The sequence below is a fragment of the Rhincodon typus genome, chromosome 28 (genome assembly GCF_021869965.1).
Source record: "Rhincodon typus isolate 14 chromosome 28, sRhiTyp1.1, whole genome shotgun sequence".
Taxonomy (NCBI): Eukaryota; Metazoa; Chordata; class Chondrichthyes; order Orectolobiformes; family Rhincodontidae; genus Rhincodon; species Rhincodon typus.
The window spans coordinates 39,371,549-39,386,816 of record NC_063359.1 but is presented as its reverse complement, the minus strand read 5'-3'; the positions used below and the strand labels follow the sequence as shown (position 1 = coordinate 39,386,816).

Genomic DNA, 15,268 nt, shown 5'->3' with positions numbered 1-15,268 from the left:
ATAAACCTGGTCAACGACTATAAGCAATTTCAGAAGTGAAGTGGTGACAATTCTAACATATAGGCAAAAAATCTCTAATTAATGACTTGTTAACATTTATTGAAAGAGAGAAGGGAAGCATTTGGAACCACGATCACAGTTTGCAAAGAATCCAAATCAGTCCTGGATTGACGGGTATGTAATGCAACATTGGGGAGGAGGGAGGAGGGGAGACGGAATTGGAAAATGACAAAGAATGCTTGCATTGAAAGTAATTATTAAATAGTTCAGTTAATCCCAGGTTCATTCTCTGACTACAAATAGCCTCATGCATTTGAAGCACCATGGTCAAGGCGCACAGGATTCCCACTCCTAACTGCTATTCCACTGCCGGAAGTGGACCCATGCTACGCAAAGACAATTTGGCTCCATTGTCTCTATTACTGTCACCTGCCAATACACCCAGTCAAGGCTTATAATACTTGGGTATTGTAGTGGAATTTTATCAGAGTGTGACTGGTACCCACTTAAAAGTTTATAACAACGTTTTCTTCCTGCTAGGCTCCTCCCCTCTCTCTGCTACCAACACTTGCTGGTAGACAATTGCACACATAACACTTACTTTCTGCGAGCCCAGTGAAGGAACCATGTGTTAGAACTGGAAAACAGGAGGGTCACAATATCTATTTAAGGATGGAGGGCTGCACAGCTGACCTTATCTTAGACCAGTGTCAACGCACATTTCTGGCTCCCCATCTCCCAACATCAAGTCTGCTGCTGTTGCCCCATAGTCTTGCTGGGGAGTCTTGATGTTGGGTCACAGTTGCGGGGGGGGGGGGGAGAGAGCGAGAGCGAGAGCGAGAGCGAGAGAATAAAATGTGCTGTCCCAATTCCTTTTAAAACGTCATAATGACATGTGGATGATTCCAGCAAGACCACAGTTATGTCCTGAAAATGGCAGGAGGTTTTCTTTTTGAATTACTGCTGTTATTGTGGCTTCACCGATTGCTGCATAGGCAAGTTTGTTACTGCTACTCTGCCTAAAATCAGAAATTCTGCAGAGACTGGAAATCAAACCCAAGACATTCTTGATCTTGTTGTTCAGTTCTTGACTGGAAAGCTTAGTAAATAACTGGGGAAACACGACAAAAGATTCAAGTTTGTAAACTGGAATTTTATTAGTAGTGAAAAACAAGTTCTACACAGTAATGAGAGAGTCTAGTGCCCACCATTACATTCTCAGTATTATTAGGATGTTTTGAACATTTATAACAAAAGGGTGAGTGCTGTTGTTGCTAAGCAACACATTGTATTTAGGCATAAGGCCAGAACATTAGTGACCATGCAATTCAGTCAAATCATATTCAACAGTCTAGTCAGCTCATGACTCAGCTGCAATATTATCATCATCTTGAACAAGTAGAAAAAGTGTTTTTATGTAATTAAAAAGGTTGTGGGCTCAACTTGCTTTCAGTGCGGAAAGTTAGGTTTCAGCCAACCTTTAACCAGGTAAAAAAAAAAAGAGGAAAATCCTCAGGGAGAAATAGTTAGAAACTCAAAAACAAAAACATTAATTGTTGCATTATAGCACTTTGGGTGACCACTAAAAATAACATCAAGAACATAAAACAAATTTTAAATAATCCTCACCTTCTTTATCAATTCCTCTCCATTAGCACAAACATCATGCACGCGATCGCGGTGAACTGTGAAATCAGTTTCAAATGCTTCATGCTTTTTCAACAACCCCTGCAGAAAGTAAAATGAGACCTGCTTCAGCTCATTTCAAAGACAAACTTGCCTTTATTGGTCAATGCAGTTGAGAGGTCATGTTGCAGTTGTACAGGACATTGGTTAGGCCACTTTTGGAATACTGTGTGCAATTCTAGTCTCCCTGCTAAAGGATGTTGTGAAACTCGAAGGGGTTCAGAAAAGATTTACAAGGATGTTGCCAGGATAGAGGAGGGGTTATGCTATAGGGGGAGGCTGAGTCAGCTGGGGCTTAACCTCCCCCACCGGAACGTCAGAGGCTGAGGAGTGACCTTATAAAGATTTGTAAAATCATGCAGAGGCGGGTGAATTGACAAGGTCTTTTTGCCAGGGGGTGGGATGGGGGGGCAGAGGCGGTGAGAGCGGGGAAGGAGTCCAAAAATAGACAGCATACTTTTAAAAGGTGAGAGGGCCAAGATTTAAATAGGGACTTAAGGGCCAACTTTTTCCACACAGAGGGTAGTGCGTACATGGAATGAGTTGGCAGAGGAAGTGGTGGAGGCTGATATGATTACATTTAAAAGGCATCTAGATGGGTGTATGAATAGGAAAGGTTTAGGAGGGATATGGGCCAAGTGCTGGCAAATAGGACTAGATTCATTTAGGATATCTGGTCAGCATGGATGAGTTGGACCAAAAAGGGTATGTTTCCACGCTGTACAGCTCTGTGACTCTTTACGACAAACATTGGCTTTACTTCACATACTTTTGTACATATTATTAATTATCTTAAAAGAATAAATCACAAGCCACACTATGAAACATATTCAACTGGATAAACAGAGGTGGGTAGTTTTGATTTCAGTGGAAAAAAAAGTGTATGATGGGTTACTGATCCAATAACAACAATTATTCACACCATCTCAGAGTCAAATTAAACCTAGAGACACAACATGATTAAATTCTACCTATTCCCATTTAACAGACAGACAGAGAATGCAGGCAAAGAGACAATGATACAGAAGAGGAGAGGAGAGACAGACAGACAGGCACACTTTCTTATTTATAATATTGCAGATGAAAAACGGAAAAAAGGAAGCCAAGGACATACAGGTTTTAAAATTCATCATCTGCTAATCTGGGAATCCCCAAGATGTACGTGCATCACCATCATATCAGTTAACTAGTTAATGTAACTAATGACTATGATATTGGACTACTCTAGTGCTGCCAGAACAGATCTCACGTAGTCAGCAGCAAGTAAACTTGCCAGATTCAGCATCAAGACTGCCTCCCTGAAACAAAAGCTTTACATCTAAATTACATGTTCAGTGGCTGAGGAATTTAATATGCTGTTTGCCGTATTTCCCATCAGCATAATTTACAAACCTACGACACTGACCTGTACTGCAGCAAGCGTGTCTCCATAATCCTCACTTGCCACCAAATTCAGTTTTTCATTGATCCAGGCTTCCTCTTCTTCAACATTTGCCACAAACTGCTGATACTCCAAGGATTCTTCCAAACGTTGTCCTCTGCAATGTAGGGCAAATTAACATATCTAGTAATTGCTATTAGGAGGTAGAACAATGGTCAGCTGGTCTAACAGCAACCATGTAACTAAAAACAACCTGGTTCATGAACATCATTTGGGAAAGGAAATCTGCCATTCCTACCTGACCTGGCCGACTTCAGACTCACTGCATTGTAGTTAACTCTTAACTGCCCTCCGAAATGGCCTAGACAGCCAAACAGTTCAGGGCAATTAGGGATGGGCAACATATGCTATCCTTGCCAAGGGCACCCACATCCCATGCAAGAATAAAATGCTAACCAACCACGAACACTCAATGCTCTGAATCAATATCAAACACTTGATCTAGTCATAATCTTTTTGCTTTAGGGGAGTTTGTGCAAAGTGCCATGTTTCTAACTTTCCAACAGTTTGCAAAGGGTGCTACAGAAATCCAAGTCCCATCAATCTTTCAGAAGAACGCTGTGCATGAGGTTACCGTGATCGAACAATGACTGCAGACCTTGAGGTGGCTCTAACTACCCCAGTTAAAAATCAGGAGTTGAGGTGCATGATGTGGGTGAAGGAGTGTGGACCTTTTACAACTACTTGCCTGGTCAACCCCAAACACTTTGCAGTGACTTTATATGGCTGCCTATGGTGGAGGCTGTTTAACTATGTATATAAAAGGTCCTATGGTTGTCAAAGGGAAACATATGAAGCGTGCACAGTGCACATCAGTCCTAATCAGCAGTCCTTAAAAGGGAGCTGCTAATTTTGTAGAGTTTTGTTTTGCTTCTATGTTTCTTTTTATGGTCCCAGTAATCTTATACATCTAATAATTTCCCACTTTTTTCTAAGTTAGAAGTAATTCAATTAACCCGAGTATGGACTATCTAATTGGCTGTTTCTTCCATTAATCCTAGTAAAGTGCGTGCTCATTCTTCGTTCCAATTTCCTACTTTGCAACAAATGATTACATTAGCCAATTGGCTGCAAAGCACTTTGGGGCATTTGAGGTTGTTAAAAAGGGACTCTTATAAATGTAATTGAGATAGTAGGAACTGCAGATGCTGGAGAATCTGAGATAACAAGGTGTAGAGCTGGACGAACACAGCAGGCCAAGCAGCATCAGAGGAGCAGGAAAGCTGATGTTTCGGGCCTAGACCCTTCTTCAGAAAAATGTCTGGGTGTAGGCCCGAAACATCAGCTTTCCTGCTCCTCTGATGCTGCTTGGCCTGCTGTGTTCATCCAGCTCTACATCTGGTTATCTCTATAAATGTAATTTCCTTCTTTTTCTGATGAAGGGCTTTGCCTGAAACAATGAATCATCAGCTCCACCCACAGATGCTGACTGACCTGTGTGCTTGCAGAACTTATTATTTTTCTTACCCAACATTAGAATTTGTTAAAACTACCAGATAAGCTGGATTTACCGAGTAGCAGCAAGTTCCTTCAGTTCCTTCCAATGTGCCACAAACTGAGACAATCGCTGCTGAATTTCCTCTTTGCCGATGGTATTATCATCGGACAGCTTCTTTCCGGTCTCCAATACAGACTGTCATAAAAGAATCATCAAATCATGAGCATCTCCTTTAAATTAGGGAGAAATTAACTCGAACTAGAGATAAATTGTAAGGCTTAGACTGCCTGTGCATTCAAATTTTAATTGGCTACTTGAGACACAACTCACTCACTGAGTTACACCCGAAGAACAAAATATTAATTAAGATGGATTCCCCCTGCAATGACTTGCTCAAAAAAAGAAACAAACAAACAAAACAGAAACTATTGCTAATCCTAAGACTAGGTATGGACTACAGCATCAAGTTATGTGGGTTGAAGGAATGTTTTGTCCAGGAAATGTTAAACAAAAACATGATAGAAGTTTAACATTACAAAAATTAATGATTTTTAACGAATATTCTTTAAATGTCTTCTTTGCCATGTTGCCTGCTTTGACATAGAAACATGCCAACTAGGAACAGGAGTAGGCCATTCAACCCTTTGAGATTGCTCCTTAATACAATATGATCACAGTTGATCCTCTATTGCAATGCCCTATTTCCACTTTCTCCTCCTACTCCTTGATGCCTTTAAATCTAAAATTTATCCTTCTCAAATATAATCAGTAATTTAGCTTCCACTGGCTTCTACTAGAGAATTCTACAGGCTCACTATCCTTTAAATGAAGACTTTTTTTCTCACGTCAGTCCTAAAATGGTCTACTCCATATCCTGAGACTGTGTTCTCTGGTCCTAGATTGCCCAACCAGGGAAAACATTCTCCTTGCATTTAGTCTATTCAGCCATTTTCAGATTTTATTATTTCAATCAGGTCCTTTCTCATTGTCCTAAACGCAAGTGAATACAACCCCAGTCAGACCAATCTCGCCTTCCCCAGTGTCAGTCTACTGAACAACCATTGTACTCACTCTATGGCAAGTATAACCTTTAAGTGGGGAGACCAAAACTGCACACAATATTCCAGATGTGATCTCACCAAGGCTTGTATAACTGCAGTAACACATCCTGCTTCTGAACTCTCATTCTCACACGATAAAGGCTAATATACCATTTGCTTTCACAATTGCTTGTTGTATCTGCAGTCTACATTTATTGACTGTTATACAAGGTCACCTAGATTCCTTAGTACATCCACACTTCGGTAATATATTACCAGTTAAACAATCCTGTTTTTGCACAACTGTGTGTGACTTCATATTTAGCCACGTTGCACTGCATCTGCAGATTGTCTGCTCGCTCACTCAACTGGTCTAATCACCTTGAAGCCTCCTTGCATCTTCCTCATAACTCTCAATCTCATCCAGCTTTATCTCATCAGCAAACTTGGAGATGTTGCATTGGTTTCTTCATCCTGGTAATTTATATATAATCATGAATGGCTAGGGTCCAAGCACTGATCCTTGCACTGCTCTACAATGTCAGGACCCATTTCTTCTCCCAGTTTCTTGTCTGCCAATCAATTTCTTATCCATGCCAATATATTTACTCCCTTTCCAATGTACTTTAATTTTGCCCACTAACCTCTTATGGGGGACTTTATCAAAAGCCTTCTGAAAATCCAAATGCACCACATATATCCTGAGACTGTGCACTTTGCCTGTTTGCCACATAAAAGCGAGGCATCTGCCAGCATCTTTTAAGAAACTACTTTACTTTTATTCTCAGTTTTACCATCTCAAATGAGAATCAAACTTTTTAAAATTTGCCATATCAAGAGGTTCATCACCACTCATAAGCTTTGCTGAAATCAAAATCAGAGAGCAGAAGTGGTCCTCGATTCCCACATTCTATTCGTGGCAGGCAGCCAACAGTGGTCAGAATGATAATGGCCAAAATTACTCCCTACGTTAAGAAACCTAAGCATAGCCTACTGTTTACTTGGACTAAGTGAGGAACTCGATAGATGGTCATTTGTGATCTGAATCCATTCCCCAATCTGTGGCTTAGTACTTATACTACTTTCTAACACGTTGCATATTACGAAACCAGGATCAAAAGGTTTTAAAAATACATGCAAGAATATCAGGGATCTCAAACCTGGATAGCTGGGTCATGTGCAGCCAGCTCGGCTTCCAGACGCTTGTGCTTCTTCCTCAAGTTCTGTACTCCAGTCAAATCCCGACCATAATCTTCAGAACTCACAAGCAATTTTTTCTCTCTATTCAAATAGAAAATACATTGTTCCTACATCAGTTTCACACAAAATTGGACATCACTGGATCGCAGCTAGCTAGCTTAGGATCCCAGATTTTTATCTGTTCCATTAATACCAACTTCGCACAACTTCACAACTTTTACAGACAGACTTTTCTAAACATTTGTATGTTATCCCAACTCACTTTATCCAGGATTCCTCATCATCCAAATCACGAAAGAACTGGTGAAGCCTATGTGAATCATTCAGTTTAGCACGGCGAGTAGTAGCCATGTCTTTAATTTTCTGAAACCGGCTGTTCACTGCATTACGTTTATCCTTCACCTGGGTGGTATCAAAGGCATCACTGGACATCAGACTATCAGCCTGGCCGTTCAAGTCTTTCAAACGGTCCTGGAATAGTCAATTAATGAACCAATTTAGAAAAACTACCACAATGAAGTATTTCCACAATACAGAAAGCAGATCAGAACGAGGGCTACACTTCTTGACTCAATTAAGTAAGTCTTTAAACAAAGCAGAAATTGCTGGAGAAACTCAGCTGATCTGGCAGTACTTCAAGAGAAAGCAGAATTAACATTTCAAATCCAGTGATCCTCCCTCAGAACTTTATGTGTGTGTGGGTTATCTTGGCCAAAACAAACATCTATCAGCACACTATCATGAACTTAAATACTTAAAGTAGAAAATGCAAGTGAATGAACTATACTAATGACCAATGCTCTATTCCAACAGTGGGGGCTGGAACACAGGATGGTAGATATGCTACAGAAAGCTCTAGTTATAACCTATTTTTTCTAATCAACTTGTTCAGAGATGTTATTAAACACCTCTGGAGCAGGCGACTGGTATTCCAGTCCAGGGATAGGGACACTACCATTATACTACAAAAGGGCTTTCTAGTTATAACCTATTGGGAATGTTATATTGGCCTCGGAGGGGATACAGATTCACCAGAATATTAGAAGCTAAAATTGTCAAGGTACAAGGACAGGTTCTACAGGCTAGGCTTGAACAGATTTGGGTACGGAAAGTATTGTGTACATAGTATAGGGATGACTCAACTGCAGTATTTGTGATTAAAAGATTACAGCTAAAATTAAGATTAATTTTACAAGATTAAGGCTAAAAGATTAAAAGCTATATCATTAAGTGTATTTAAGGTAGAATTGGACAGATTAAAATCAGGAAGGGAATCAAGAGTTATGGGGGAAGAGACAGGAAAAAAGTGGAGTTGAAGATTACAAGATCAGCCAAGAATCTACGGAGCAAACGATGGCTCAACTGGCCTATTTCTGCTTTTACACCTTTTGATATCATTTAAATAATCCTCTCCATTCTGTTAAACATAGGTTTTCACACATATCTTTTAGGAATAGCACATCACCAAGCATCAAGCCGAGAAGCATTCTGTGAATGTGAGTGAGGAGATTTTCCAGTACCTTACAAGCTTACTGAGGAGTCTAACAGAGCTCATAAAATTTCAAAGGTTTGAAGCTTTTATCAATTCTTTCCACCTTGTGTTGGGAGAATAGTAATAAGCAACATAACCCATTGAAGGCACATCTTCTGAAATTACAGGGCTGTAGTTAAAACCAATAGAATAGGATCGAATGAACAGCTCTTTTAAAGAGCTTGCATAAACACAAACGTGCTGAATGCCTTCACCAGTGACTGGATTATTTTATAATTTTGTTTCAACTTTATGGATGACAATGTAATGACAATGATGACAGCTTTTCCATTCATCACAAGGTATGATGCACCTCCAGGGCACAAAAATGGTATCCTGCCATAATAACAGAGGGCCAAAAAGAAGTGGTGCTCAACTAAAGAGGTTTAATTACTGTGGCTCTGCTCTCAAGGCCAGGCCACGAAGCAACCACCAGTTTCTCTCACCTGCGATTACAGCTTCACAACAAACCCTTTCCCATTACCTCATGAGCATTAATATCTGCTTCAAGGAGCTGGTGCTTCTTCAGCAAATTATTCACGGATGCAAGGTCCTTCCCGTAGTCCTCAGAGGCCAGGAGAGCTTCCACCTTGCAAATAAATCAATCTGATTTAGTGCTAAGAATGATCAAAAACCAAAACAAGATCTCAAAAAGTCTGCTACAATGCTTTTACTGAAACAAGTTCCAAAAGAAGTGATGCTTTCAAAAGCATTGCCAAGTTAAACAACTAGGAACACAATTAAAACTACCCTAATTCTGTTCACAGGTGCATAAAGCACTCCCTTGAAATAGGAAAAATGGAATGACATATTCATTGAGGTTACACTTTCAAAGCAGATTCCAACTCAATGCCAAACAAGAATTGCAGGCAATGTTAAATGTAACTGCAACTCTCAAACTTGGGTGCAGGGTTTTTCCTCTTCAGCATTCTACTGCTCCCAAGACTCGCCACAAAACTTTACATAACCTTGCCATACAAAATATAGAAACTTTCAACAGTACACAGTGTATATGTGGCAAAATTATTAGCGTTGCAAGAGGACTTTTAATTATTAAGTATTATGAATGCAGTTACGTATTTTCTGAAATACACTTAAGGCAAAGGAGAAATTACAGCTGAAACCTATAATACTCCATTCTCTCTCTTAAATGGACACATGTATCTTAAGATGTTAAAATTGACTCAAGTTGTACTTATGATGTGTTACTGTGGGCGGTAGGCAGATGCTTTGGCATCACAGGTTTAATGCAAGATGTGTTAAAAGTTGTGTATTACTGACATCTTCAAATACTGGGACAACTAATAAAAATGATCAATTGAATATTACCGCAAATTATTTTTTGCCTTGATTTGCCCATTCCTGGGAAGATCTGCAATCTTATTCATATACAAATATATTTTGCAAGCAGAATTCAGCTACTGACAATTATAGTAACAAGATGGCAATTCTCGCAAAGGAAAGGTTCCATGGGGAAATATCTAGCTCCTTTTAAAAAAAAAAGGAATAATATGGTAAAGTTACTTACCTCCGACAACCAGAAGTCAAAATCTTTGATACCAGTGTTGAAATTTTGCTGTTTATTGGCCTCTTTCAGCTTTTGACTCTTTTCTGCTGATTTCTTCACTAAATATTCCCATTGGTCAGCCAGCGTTCCTAAGCGAGTCTATCAACAAGAGTAAATCCACTAAGTCAGCAAGAAGGAAATCAAGCTAGTTAAATGAAAATTCAAGAAGTGTGCATTAAAGCCACAAGGAGAAAGCTGTTAGTTGTCTACATGCTCTGTTAGCTCACTAAGACTATGATAAATAGCCGAAAAAGGCACAAAGATAAACGTTTCTCCAATCTGCTGCAAAAATTACCATCAAAATCAGGGGTGACTTCACTGTGGGCATGCACAGATAACTGGCAGTTGCTGACGTTATTTCTTATACATAATTGTCGCATTTTCCATTTTACAAATGAGAATGAAAATGGAAGCGTGTATAACTGCCAGTTTTAAGCCCCACCAAAAGTGAAAATTAGCCCTTATAATCTGACTGCTATGCACTAAAATGCTTTGTTTAAACAGAATATCTCAAGCAAATTGTTTTCCATTTCTGGTCACATCAAATAAAGCAATTTTCCCTTACAGGAGGAATATAGCAACATAGTTATGTTGCTGAATTAGTAACATGAATTGTAATATGAACTAGTAAGCTGAAAGAATGCTGCCTTTAATATTTTTTGATTCGCACAACCTCTTTCAATACAGTGTGCGTTTTTTTTTTAAAATCGCAGTGCCAAGCACACATTACATATGTGTGAATGGATTGCACAGTACCTTCATGATTGTTGACTAAGTGAGCATGTGAAGATCCTAACTAGAACTTCAGCTTGGATTAATAATCCAGAGAATTGGACTTCAAATTCTAACAGGGCAGCCTGAGGTTTTGAATTCATTATCTTAAAAAAGAAACAGAATAAAACAAACTGTTTTAAGCCCCAAACTGTTTTACCAACATCTATTTGTAACTCCAGTCTGATACCAATGCAGCTGATTCACAAGTGCCTTCTGAAGTGACTTACCAACTGACTCAATCTATCACCATTTTCTCAGGGTAACTAGGGATTAGCAAAGCTATATTTATTGCCTATATACCCAAGAACGAATTTAAAAAGCTCACTGCCTTAAAGTTGGTTCAGGATTTCACAGCTAAGACAAACTGGTCACCATTTAAAGATAAAAACCAAATAGGTTGAGTAATCCTGATTTGTTTTTTTACTTAAAAGTCTGTTTTCTACTATGCAGACTTCGGAAAGGAGGGAAGGCGCGAAATAATCCCAGACTATTAATATAGACTCTTTGCTGTTCTATCTTGAGCCATATAAATTATGGTGAATAATAGATGAGGTCCCAAAGACTCCATTGCACAATACCATTGGTATTCTTGATTTGGTCCATTACGGTGATCTCCTATTTATCCCCTCACTCACCGGACAAATGGAACAAACAGATAAATTATGGTGTAGTAGTTAACTATTACGGAACAGCATAAATATTGCAAAGGAACAAACAAACAAACAAAAGGAAAAAATTGGCTTTAATCACAAATTTTCAAATTGGTGTATCCACTTTCATCTAGATAAATTTTTGTGGTCACCTGGACAGCATCTTCACTACCAGCACATGCCCCTCGATCAATCAGTGATTTCCCCATGTCAATCACCCCACGGATTCGGTCAGCATTGGCATGTAGCTCTGCTTCGAATGCCTGATGCTTCTGATGTTTGCTCTGCAGAAGAGTAAAATAACAGTCAGTATACAAAAGAAAAGTCAACATTCAAAAGTGTCTCTCCAAGGCCTATGACATGTCAGTAACTAAGTGTGCCAAAGCATACAGCTTCAAAGTAATTTTAAACTGGTGCCATTTGATCTCAATGAGTATCAAAACTAAAACTTTTTTTGCAACTGTGCAGTCCTCCCATTTTGTAATTACAACACAGATCATATGTAAAAGTAATTCAGAGTTATATTACAATTCGTAACTGTCAAATAATTTCAAGCATGTTAGATCAATTGCTGAGGATGCTGTTGCCAGGTCCAGAGCATGAATTCTACCTGGAATGCCTGCTGGACTTACCACTGAAACAGTCATAAGGCCTCAGAAGAAAATCAGTTAGGATAGTATTAGGGGTTAATATGGACAACACCACACACCAGTAATGACCAGACAACAAAAGCTCCCAGAGACAAGGACAGAGTCAACTGAATGAATGAATGCCTTTTGTGTTAATTTTAAAACGAATGCAATGTGGTTTAAAAGATCAGGAGAATCACTTGATATACCACAAACAAAAATATATCAGTACTAAAAGCAGCATTAAGTTGTCAACTTTAAAACTCAAGACAGTCATAAGAATTGAAGACAAAATTTTAAAAAGGGTTATATTTATAAAACACTATTTAACCAATCCCATAAATGTAACTTTATACAAAAACGACTCAGTTTACATAAAAATCACTAAAGACTTACCAGCAGTTTGGACAGCTAAAAATAGATCAAGAGAAAAGATTAAGTACATCAATATTTAAATTGCCAAAGTATTAGGCTTGATTTAAATTTCTTTTCATACTATACATATGAGCCTTAAATATGTTTTCTGTTTAAGAAATTTACCTCAGGGGGGTAAGAGATCCATGCTCAGAGCACACAGTTCTCAAGTCTTAATTGCAGTGACAAGAGAATGCATCAGGCAGAGGCCAGACATATTCCCACAGCGTAGCAGGTGACCCGTTTTTTAAAGCAAAACATGGGGCAAAAAAAGTGAAAGACACTGCAGGGAGTTCTTGCACAGCTTTTAGCTGCTTTTGGTAACCATTACCAGAAGCCTTAGAGTAGGTAGCCCATCTTAAGCAGAGGCAAATGAACTGCAAGACTCAGGTTTATGGGAAGAAACATACACTACGCACAAGTACCTGAATATTTGTTGGATCTTTATAAGATTCATCAGTAGCAGTCTGAAGCTTTTCACTGATCCAGGCCTCAATTTCATCTACATCCCGGCTAAACTGTTGCAGGGTTTGTGATTCTCCAAGTTTAGATCTCTTCTCGATCATCTGAGCTTTCAAGTGGCGCCACCTACCAAGGCATTTTAATAGTGAGATTCAAACTTCTTTAAAAAGGTTCAGTCAGATGCACACAGCATTTCCTTGAGACAGTTCTGGTAATAAGCAAACCATTTTGGGAAGTGAGTTAAATATAACAAATTAAGGAATAATCAAAATGGTAGACACTGGGGAAATTTTTGGAGGAAAGGAATGGGATAACATGGGGGATAGATTTTAGGAAGATTTTCCAATATTAAAAAAAAAGAGTCAGAATGTTGACAGCTCTCTTGCTGAATGTTGGAGGGGAAAGGGGAAAGGGGGCAGAGCCAAAGAACGAGCACACAGGCAGGCTCTTATAACTGATGCAAATTTAGAGTCAGGAAAAAAAAAAAAGTGAGGTCATGGTAGGATGGGTATTTGAGGTTAATAATTTAAATTCAATGAATTGGGATTAGGGAACAAGCTAAGGTTGGCAAGGAGTGTACAAAGGACTTAGGAGACCTGGGGCAGAAATGGAGTGGAGGGAGGGAATGAAAATTACTTTGCGGTAGTACTTAGAATTTGCAATCTTAAGACAAATGCTGAAGGTGTGCTTTATTGGGTATGAAGCCGAGGGTTAAGGTGCATAGATTGCATAAGTGGCTGAAGAGGGAAGCTTCAGGCTTGTCAAATTTAATTTGAAGAAATGTCCTGCTTATTCAGGCTTGGCATTGGCTGAGCAGTTAGAGTCGTCGAGTACAAATTGAGTGGGTGGGCAAATGTATAGCATATCAATAATTGTGAGGTTATCCACTTTGGTAGCAAAACAGGAAGGCAGAGCAGAGCATTGTAGCAGAGCCAAACTGCAACGTCACAGAGGTAGACATACAAGATTGACAGTGCTGAAAGAGGAAAAAGGATGACTAAAATCAATAATATAATATATATGCTTCAAATAAAAACAAATTGTTGGAGAAACTCAGCAAGTCTAGTAGCATCAGTGGAGACAGAAACAGGTGTTAAATGCTTCAAGTCCATTATAACAGTTCTTTGGATCTCCAAAAAAGTTCAGTCCAATAGGACTCCAGATTCAAACAAAAATACAGTCAGACTGGACTTAAAATATTAATTCTGTTTCTCCCGCTACAAATATTTTTTGGTTACAGACCATATCTTTGCTGACAGTATTCAGTTTTTTTTAAACCTTAAAATTCAATTTTACAATAAATTCCCTATGACTTGATCAAAACAGTACATTTGCTTTCAACAAATCACTTGAACTTCGAGCCACTGACCTGTCCAATACCTCATTGCGACGATTTGAAATATCATCCTTTGCATAATGGTCAGAGCTAATCAGCTGATCAGCAAAGGCTTGCAATGCTGCAATCTTCTCTTCCTGTTATAATAGAAGTCAAAATAAAGCAAAATAAATTTCTGATGGAGCTTTTCACTCAAAGATTCTCTGGATTGACATAAAATTACATAACAAACGCTTTGTGACCATTTGTGATTGATTGGGATACATAGGGTTACCATGCAACGGTTTCTTTCTTTGAATTCTGTGCAAGAAACTCGCAGCATTAAATTTTTTTAAATAGGGTTTGGGTTGTAATTTATATTTTCTGATAAATCACTAGAATGTTTTTTAAAATTCTTTGCCAACCTGAAGCCAGTGCAGCTCTGAAAACCTGGTTCAGGCATCATGACTAAATTTATGCTTACACTTCTAATTCAATGACATAATGTGTTTGACTACTGAAGGTTTGAAGACTTGAAAAGTGCGTTACCATTAGATAAATCCTACATCACTATAGCTGGATCCACTGGTATTTTCAGCTTGAAAGAACTAAATTAATAAGAAAGTTGACTTAAGATTTTACATACAGCTCACTAAACTCCACTGTATATGTCTAAATAGTCCCAAAGACAGCAGCTTGAAGAATTGTAATATCTATCTCCAAGCACTGAGTGGCACTGCTATGCCGAAGGCATGCTTCTACACATCAAGTGGTTGAAATTGGTCATTACAGATAATGTACTGCAAGGTCACTATAGGTTCTAACATATTTATACAATTACTCATCTTCCTTAATCATGCTACTGCACACTGGGATTGTCAAATATCTTCCTTGCTTCAGGTCCCTTCAGTTTCAAACACTGTCTCCTATCTTAATTCATTTGCAGTAGGTATTCCCCTCCTTAGTGAAACATCCAAAGATATCCCACATATTAAAGAATTGTACCTTTCTACTGGCATTTTGTCTGCAAAAGGTTAACAACCTCAAGCATTAACTCTATTTTTCCTCACTCTCCGCAATTGCTTCCTCTCTTGCTGAGCATTCCCTCCATCAACAGAGTG

At 38.8% G+C, this 15,268-nt stretch overlaps 1 protein-coding gene across 8 annotated transcripts in view; it reads right to left on the bottom strand.

Moving 5' to 3' along the window:
• sptan1 (spectrin alpha, non-erythrocytic 1) overlaps nt 1-15,268 on the bottom strand; it is a 101,319-nt gene that overhangs the window by 24,475 nt on the left and 61,576 nt on the right. For 7 of the 8 annotated variants that reach the window (XM_048613744.1, XM_048613748.1, XM_048613750.1 and 4 more), the window contains 11 exons: nt 14,202-14,305; nt 12,796-12,958; nt 12,353-12,367; nt 11,480-11,611; nt 9,865-10,002; nt 8,821-8,925; nt 7,068-7,276; nt 6,766-6,886; nt 4,639-4,760; nt 3,092-3,224; nt 1,630-1,728 (listed from right to left, as the gene is read on the bottom strand). In XM_048613744.1, the coding sequence (XP_048469701.1) occupies nt 1,630-1,728; nt 3,092-3,224; nt 4,639-4,760; nt 6,766-6,886; nt 7,068-7,276; nt 8,821-8,925; nt 9,865-10,002; nt 11,480-11,611; nt 12,353-12,367; nt 12,796-12,958; nt 14,202-14,305 (1,341 nt within the window). The remainder of the gene's footprint in view (nt 1-1,629; nt 1,729-3,091; nt 3,225-4,638; nt 4,761-6,765; nt 6,887-7,067; nt 7,277-8,820; nt 8,926-9,864; nt 10,003-11,479; nt 11,612-12,352; nt 12,368-12,795; nt 12,959-14,201; nt 14,306-15,268) is intronic. The other variant, XM_048613747.1, reaches the window with a different exon arrangement.